At 40.9% G+C, this 8,830-nt stretch overlaps 1 protein-coding gene across 1 annotated transcript in view; it reads left to right on the forward strand.

Moving 5' to 3' along the window:
* Positions 1-7,773, forward strand: part of SHTN1 (shootin 1) — a 112,210-nt gene extending 104,437 nt beyond the window's left edge. Inside the window, exon 16 of the mRNA XM_012642390.1 lies at positions 6,005-7,773. Coding sequence (XP_012497844.1) covers positions 6,005-6,227 — 223 coding nt within the window. The 3' untranslated portion in view covers positions 6,228-7,773. The remainder of the gene's footprint in view (positions 1-6,004) is intronic.
* The last annotated feature ends 1,057 nt before the right edge of the window (positions 7,774-8,830 follow it).

Here is an 8,830-nt window from a genome sequence, read left to right on the forward strand (position 1 = left end):
GAGCCACTGTTATATATGGTGAATTTTGTGGAAGACTTTCTCTTAAAATATTTCTTGTAAATAACATTCAGCTTTTAATAGCTGGGATCTGAATGGATTTTCCATGGTGACTTAATGTTGTGCAGAATTACAAAATGCCAAAAAAAAAAAAAAAAAAAAAAAAATAGCCCAAGAAAAGTATCACATACATTTCAGAAATCTTTGGCCTAGCTAAAATCAGTCGTAGTTCACACATTATCAGCATTGCTTTTGCCAGCGAGAATGGTCCAGTTTCCCGAGCCTCCTCATGTCGGTGTATTTTGGAATCTGTAAATGTCCCCAGTCCATCGTACGCGAGAGGCTTCGTAGCGTGGCATTGTGATCTGGCGGGGAGCTGTGCTCTGGATGCCTGTGCTGCGGTTACTCAACCAGAGAACATTGCTGAGCGTGGACACAGAGGCCTTTGCCCAGCCATTGTTAACCTGCGTTAAAAAGGAATTCTTGTTAATCTTAAGGAAAAATCAGCATCTAGAAGGCTGATGTCAGATTTTCAAGCATGGTGGTGTTCTGTTGTTTACCAATGTTATTTTTTATCGTTAAAAATTAAATCTGTTTTTCCCTCAAATAGAAGCAGACCCCAAAGACAAACTAATATATTCTTAGAGCTAAAACAGAGTTCAAAAAAGAAAAAAAAATACACAAAGTCAAAAGAATTGAGCTTTGTTCTACCTCCGTTATATTTAAGAGGAATATTAGAATTGGTAATAATATAGAAAGTTTCACCCTATGTTTGAAACTTTATTTTGTGAAGTTTTGGACAAGTAAATTAAAAGCTCTTGAAAAACAGTGTTTCCAGAAGAAACAATAAAAACTACCTCTGCCGTAATGCCACTACTGTTCACTGCTGTAGTAACTGTGTAAAGGGCTTTAAAAAAAAAAAAGAAAGTAAGACTTCGTATTTTTACACTAGAGAAAATATAAAACCAACTTCCTCTTTGGAGTTTTCCCAGGAAACTACTTTATAAAGACAAATTTAAATCTTTCCGTTTTCTGTCCTTGAAGGTGGTAAATATGATTGTGGTTTTATCCATTTTTATTGTAAATGAAACAGAGTTCAGACCGTCCGGCTGTGCGTCATTTGTTGGATGGCTGCCACAGACTAATGCAGACGTCCCACTGGGAGACCAGAGAAGAACTATACTTTGATTCACCAGATTGTGTTAAATAGTCCAGCTGTTGCGATTTGAAAGATAGTTACCTCTGAAGTGAAATAGAAATGAACTTGGCATTTATGCCTCAAACCATTTTTATACTGTTTGGCAATCAGCTTTTCAGAGGTAGCATTTTATAAAATAACTCTCACAGCTTAAAAGTTTCATTCACTGTAATGTTCAAAATGTCCCACCTTTATATTATCAGTAAAATTAAGCCTGAGTGATATGCAGAATTTGCATGAAATAAGCATTTCCCCCTTCATTTCATGAGCTTTGATTGTATTCAATTGAGCTCAGAACCACTTCGATTAGGGCTCTTTTGGGCATTAGTTAATTTGAATTGCAGCTGAAATGTTAGCTAGAATGTTGTTGAATATAATTGGAACGTGGAAAGTTGATTTTGAAAGGAATTTCATTGAATGCAAACAATGATGTGCTTTTTAAAAATTAGAACACTGTGCTTTCATCTCTTGTAACATAGTCTGAGAAATCACTGAGTCCCTTTATAAAGTTCAGCTTTGGCATAGCGAATTACAATTGTTCTGATTCTTCCGGTACCAGTACGATTTGGAGTCCGGTCTTTCCTTTTACCAGTAAGTGGCCGAACCTGCCCAGGCCCCACATTTGGGCTCTCCTGCAGCTGGGGAACAGTAGCTGCTTTCTAAAAGGGTACCCAAGTTGTACTTGGGCATCAGGTTTTGTAGAGTGGCGTAGATTGGTATATTTCTCCTAGCTTTCATTTTGCTTTTTTTTTTTGTCTTGAAATAGCCTTTGAGCATATGGTCTTAAATGGCCCATGAAAAATATCTCTTTGAATGGATCATAAATGACTACTAGTATGTTGTGGTAAGAAAATAATATTGGACAGGAAATCGAGATTGCAAAATTTTAGTCCTGTATCTGCTATTATTAAGTCATGTGCTGGTGGACAAATCATTTAACCTCATTGTTCCTTGGAGGCTTCATCTGACAAATGAAGAGGTTAGCTCACGTCAGTGATCCCTCTCAGCCTGAACATCCCATGATTTTAATCGTCTTAGCACCTATAAAACTTAAGTTTTACTTGCAGATTTTGTAGCACGCAGGAGAAAGGTTGCTGTTACTTTTTACAAGTGCTGACTTTAAATTATTTGTGGTCATTGTCCTTAGATGTTGCATTAAAGTAGAAAAATTGAACAGAGTAATAGTATATTACAATTCCTATTGAATTGTTGCATTTGAGCTTCTGGGATTTCTAACTTGGGGAGATGCTTCAGATTTAACCCTCTAGAACCTGCCACTGTGGGAGAGCACATCACTGATAGCGCTGTCTGGCTCTTCCCATAGGATGGGAATGGAGATAGAATGAGGCCTAGGAGAAAGGCTTCTCATTCCAGAAGAAGCCTCGTGCAGCTCCCCGTGGGAGTCAGGAACGGATCTAGTGATACCAAACCAGGAGGAGCTACAAACCACAGAGGGAAAAAAATAAGGGATAGCTTGAAGGGATGGACTTTATATTTACAGATCTGGAAGATGCAGGTGGAAAGGAAGATTCATAAAGAAAGAAATCAGTAAACATGCCAAAATTAGCCTGTTGCATCATTTTCATGTTTTTAGGAGAAGATGCCTTTAGGAAATAGCTTGGTACCATGGAAAAAGCAGGAACAGGGGGACAGGAGCTCCCAGCTATTGTTCTGGTTCTGTCACTGATGAGCTGTGTGGTTTTAGGCCAGGTTGTTCTCTCCACACCCCATCGTCCTCCTCTATGAAAAGACAGATCAGATGACATGATCGCCATAGTCCCTTTCCGCCTTCCCATTGGGATGCCAAGGCAGTGGTCATTATCCTTGAGAAACCGATTACTGTCCTTCAGTGCATAGATTCAGAGAAATTGCCCACTGTGCCTAGTTCAGTGATAATCAACAAAGGGATTCTGAAATGGTAGCCTACCAGTGACTTAATAATAGATTAATCTGCAGTTGAGAAGCTTACTTCAGGACAGACGAAAAGGTTCTTTGAACTGAGACAATTCCAGGACAATTTCAGCCTGACAAGGTTTCTGAGTTTTCAGTTCAATCACCGTCCATTTATTGTCCTGTGAAGCCCAGAGAACACTTCTGGAAGTTTTTAGCCCCCAGCTGATGAAGGAAGCTTTTTCTAGGATGTGTTCACCTCCCCTTCACCTGCAGACATACATGGGCATGGAAACATCCATGGCAATTCTCCAGAAATGATGAAGGTTAGTATGGGTTGATGGACGTTGCTCACCTAGAGTGAGGTAAATACTTCTTTGCATGCTCAGAGCAGCTTGGCTAGCTTATAAAGCAGTAGGCTCAGACCCAAGATGATAAACCAGACCTGTGACTTAACCTGCATGCTTTGTTAGGGCTTTCCCTGTAACCTCAGCTGCGCTGCAACTTCATTTCCTAAAATTCCCTTACCCATTTGTTTCCAGTTTCAGGTTTGCCACAAGAGAAATTTACATGAGATTTAGAAGGCAGAAGTGAAGTAGTAGACTCAAAAAAAATTTTTTTTAACCCTCTGAAGGTGCATGTAGGGCAGGCTCTGTTACAGCTCGTGCATGATGTTGCTGGTGTGCTGACCCACCTGATTGGCACCTGGCAGTGGCTGACCCACAGTGTCTCCAGCTCCCCTCAACTCCTCCAGCTTCTCCAAATCCTGGGCCAGGTGCACGTGCAGCTCTGTGTGGAAGGCTCTAGCGTATCCTGCAGGTTTTCTGTGTCATCAGGATTGCTTGCGAGAGATGGACGGAGCTCTAGTTTGTCCTGGGCTTCTGCTACTTTACAGCCATCTTCCCTCCCAGCCACCAGGAGAACTGACTGCAGGCCCAACGTTAGATGAGGAGGCAGCAGACTTATGTAGATGCCTGACTAGCGCCCTCCATTGCCTAAAGTCTAATTCCCATGATAAATCTTTATATCACTCATAGTGGTTCTGTTTCTCCGATCACAGGCTTTCAGATGTTGCCTGAGTCAGAGAAAGTCAAAACAGGTACCACTGGGGAAACTATTAATACATCCCATACAGATTCCCAAAGCATTGGAACAGATGTCTCGAGAAGTCTGGCCAGCATAGATGGACAGTGTCGTGGTTTCAAGTGAGTAGGGCATTGCCGTGTTCAGGCAAAAATAAAGGAATCTGTCCTCACTACAGCACAGTACAGCCTGTCCTCCCGGGTTCCTCATTATCTTTACCACCTTTAAGGAAGACAGACTTATGTGTTAGTCACTTATGATGATGACCAAGTCACATGGTTAATTTAACCTGATAGCCAGAGGGAGTGATTTTCAAGCATTTGGACAAATCTTGTACTAATCATGTAATGATATAACAGTGTGGTCACTGGGTTTGAGTGTTTTGTGCCTGTGACAGGGTCATGCAGGCCACTGTCTTCCAGTAGTTCATCATTGTTTTTGTTGTGTAAGAGAGGCCTCCACACCCGCTCACACCAAAACCTTGGTTTCTCCCCATTCATTCTGAGCCTTTCACAGTTTGTTAGTGTTTGCTCATTCGTTTACCCCACAAATGGATCTGCGCTAGGTGCTGGGGATAGATTTATGAACACAGCTAAACAGTCCCTGCCTCGTACATGGTATTGGAAGAGAGAGAGAGGAAATAACTAATGAACTGTGGTAAGTCCAACAAGGGAGAATGCTAGGTGGTAAGAGTGTCTACCAGCAGATCTGACCTGAGGGGTCAGGGAATAGTGGAAACCAACTCCTGGTGAGGGGCTGGCACAGCACTGGGCAGATGCTGGCCAGCAGCCCCCCAGCACCGGTTGGAACATTCAGAAGTGGGGTGGCAATGTGCTGGGTCATGGTTAATTGTCACTTCTCTGGGACAAAGAGGCCTGATCCTAGCATTAGCCAGGAAGACCAGAAAATTCCAAGAGTCCCACGCCTGCCCACTGCAGCTGCCTCAGCCCTCAGGCAGCAAGGCAGTAGCCCAGCACCTTCAGGGGGTGGGTTCTGACCACGGCTTCTGAGAGGACTGGGTGCGGACAGTCTCATTGCCCAGCACAGGGCAAGAGAAAATGTTTCAGAAATATCTGTTTCCACAAGGAAATTTTCACTCATTCAGCCTGAGAAGCAATAGCTTCTTGCATCAGAGGAGAAGAAAGGAGGCTTCTTTGGAAAAAGAAACTGCCTCTGAAATTCAATTAAGAAATTTCTCAAGAAATCTGATTCTCCTTTTTAGAAAAGTTTATGGTAACTTAGTGTTTTAGCTTATTCTTTGACTTTCCCATCTGCCCTTGCTCCTCTCCTGTACCTCCTCAGGTCTGACCAGGTCTCTGCTAGTCAGTAATGGCAGCAGCTGGCACGGCTCTCACCATCCATCAGTGACCAAGGGTGATTTATTTCCCCTTGTCCATGGAGACTCCTTAGGGCAGACATGCAACCAGCTATACCCAGGGACACAAGGGAGCGAGGGGGTAAACTGGCTCCTTTCAGCTAAACTAGGGCAGAACAGGGGCTGGGCTGCATACAGTGAGGAGGAATGCACAATGTGTCCATGAGCTTTGCACTTCCTGAGAAGAGATGCAATTAAGCAGGTAGGTGCATTTGGCTTTTTAATACTTCTGTAGTTAATTGCTCTGACTTCTCTGCCTTCTTTCTTCTGGCCTTGTGCTCCTATTATGTAATCTGATAGCTTCATTTTTCTTTCAAATGGCTGGCATCTCAAAGACTACTGTGTGCATGTTGATTAGACTTAGCACATTTTGGGTTTTTTATTGGTCTGAATCCAGGAATGTGAAAGACAACTGTTTTCTCTCTGCTTTTTACTTTTTTGTTTAACTCTTCGTCCCATAGGCCTCCCAGTAGCATCGGATGCAGGAGAGAATACATTGGCGGTGAAAAACAAGCTGAACCAGTTGTAGTTTTAGATCCTGTTTCCACATATGAACCCCAAACCAAAGACCAGGTCATTGAAAAAGATCCAACTCAACACAAGGAAGATGAAGGCGAAATTAAACCAGAATACAAAGAAGACAGCGTTGAAAAAATGAGAGAGACAGACAGTTCCAACTGCTGATGTGTAAACCAGAAGGCTGACAGTTTGGAAGTCCTTCTCAATAAGCACGTGATAAGTTTTGATGTATTGGCAAGGGCTATAGACATTCTGTTCTGGTCACTGCATTCAGAATACAGGTTCTTTTCTCGTGTCACTTTTGTAAGTAGCAACTATAAACATAAATAAGCTGTTTAGCAAAATACACATTCTGAGTAGTTTTGTTTTCTGATCTTTATAGGGATAAGATTTTTCCTAGTTACCGTATTAAGTATGGCTTCTTTTAGAAAGTTATACAAAATTCAGATAATTGATGTCTTTTTAGGAATGTGCATACCACTCATCATATGGAATGCTGAAAGTTCGAGGTGCTCGTGAATAATTGGATGAACAAAACTGACCAACCTAACATGATTTTAAAAGCCCCCAAAGAAGCTTCTGTTTTGAGTCTGATCCTCTTTTGATGAAGAAACTGCAGCAGCATGGAAATTGTTGGGTACTGTGGCATACAAGTTATTTTCTAGGGTAGACTGGGATAAGCTTCAAACTCAGGAGCTGGCATCAAACCGGTAGTCCCATAGTCGATATTAATTACACAGATTGTTAACTATCGGATGAAAAATACATGCTATTGATTGTGTCCAAAGCCTCCCAAGAACCTCAGTGGGGATGCTCTGGTGGCCTGAATACAGAATTGAGGTGAAAGTACAAACCTTGAGTTTAACAGTAATATCTTGGTAAACCATGTGCTCTGTGCTATGAGTTAATTGTGTTTTCCCATGTACTAATGAGGCACAAGTACCATATTTTACACAGTTCTTATGTACAGTGAAGATAAGTGACAAGCACACATTTTTCTTGCTTCACTGCTGTTCTGTATTACACAGGTTTGTTTGTGTGTGTGTGTGTGTGTTTTTTTAAAGAAATTAAGTGGTAGTTAGTCTCTAAAAATACAGTGTTTCAGGCCACCACAGTGAATAAATAGAAATATAATCAGGGATTTTTTTTTAAAAAAAAAAAAAAAAAACTTATGCAGCTTTTCAGAGTTGATTGTTTCAAAATTGGTGTTTATTTAAAATAAGTGGTAATGTACTTGAATGCACTTTTTATGACAATGATTCAGTAATGGTAATTTTACTATTAAAGAAAGTGAAAGGTTTAGTTTTGTTAGCATGGCTCAGCATGTAGCTGTCAGGTGTTTCTCACCTAAGGGCAAAAGAAAATGATAGTAATAATTGCAGTAGTTGTATTGTATTTTTGCACGTGTGCTAAGCATAGGCTTGAAGAGGTTGGTAGGCAGGTAAATGTACTTCCTAAATTTGGAGGTAATTATCTTTCTGTAGGTTCGTTATGCTTAACTATTTCCATGTTCTCCCGGTGGTGATTTTACAGTTGACTCATGGGGAATTAAAATGTAATGTTTTTCAACTGTATTTTTCCTTAACTGGATAATACTGCTATATGATATACTAGCTGCAGACTGCATTAATTCACTTAAACAAGTTCTGTTATGCTGTGATTTGAACTCTCCTCACCACAACTTATTAAAAAAACACCAACAGTTTCACATGAAGGGTCAATTGTGGTTATTGACGTTTTTGGTTTACTTCCCCAAGCTCGACATTCTTTAATAGGAAAATTGTGTGAGTGTTGATAACTTTAGTAATTTTTAATAGTCCCCAAGATGGTTTATTTTGAGGAATTTTATTCTTTATGCTCTTCTCCTTCCTGCATCTGCCATCTGTCTGTTGGTGTGCGTCTCATGTGCGTCTCACATACATTTAGGAATATAAAAAGATGTATGGCATCTTTCTGTGTTTCATCACAAACATCTGCAGAATAATATGGTTATCAGAATATGCTTATTTCCCGGGTAAGAAGTTGCACATTTGGTGAGATGTGTTAGCTGGACCAGGCAACAGGTATTTTGAAAGTTTTGTTGCCTTTTCTAAGCTGCTTACTTTTCCTTCACTGTAATCACAAAGCATTTTAAATTAATTTAACAGAAAAGTGTTTGATGCAGGATATTTACAACCCTTTTTCTGCCTACAGTATTTCCTTTTAACTTCAGTTTTGAGGAGGTTTTGCCCCTGCTGGGGTGACATTGTCAACAAAAACAGTCGATCCCGGATAGGAAGACATAGGAGTGCTTGTATCTTCCAGGTACGTTCTTAGCTGTTTGCACACAAAATTATATACATCCTATTTGAAGTTCTAAGGACTGCATCTTTATGTTTCTGTTTTCTCTAAAAGGTCATTTATTCTTCCTTCCATTTTGGAAATATAAATTCTTTTCTACTACTGCCTCTGAAATTCAATTAAGAAATTTCTCAAGAAATCTGATTCTCCTTTTTAGAAAAGTTTATGGTAACTTAGCGTTTTAGCTTATTCTTTGACTCTCCCATCTGCCCTTGCTCCTCTCCTGTGCCTCCTCAGGTCTGACCAGGTCTCTGCTAGTCAGTAATGGCAGCAGCTGGCACGGCTCTCACCGTCCATCAGTGACCAAGGGTGATTTATTTCCCCTTGTCCATCGAGACTCCTTAGGGCAGACATGCAACCAGCTATACCCAGGGACACAAGGGAGCGAGGGGGTAAACTGGCTCCTTTCAGCTAAACTAGGGCAGAAC

The sequence above is a fragment of the Propithecus coquereli genome, unplaced genomic scaffold (assembly GCF_000956105.1).
Source record: "Propithecus coquereli isolate 6110/MARCELLA unplaced genomic scaffold, Pcoq_1.0 Scaffold179, whole genome shotgun sequence".
NCBI classification, from domain to species: domain Eukaryota; kingdom Metazoa; phylum Chordata; class Mammalia; order Primates; family Indriidae; genus Propithecus; species Propithecus coquereli.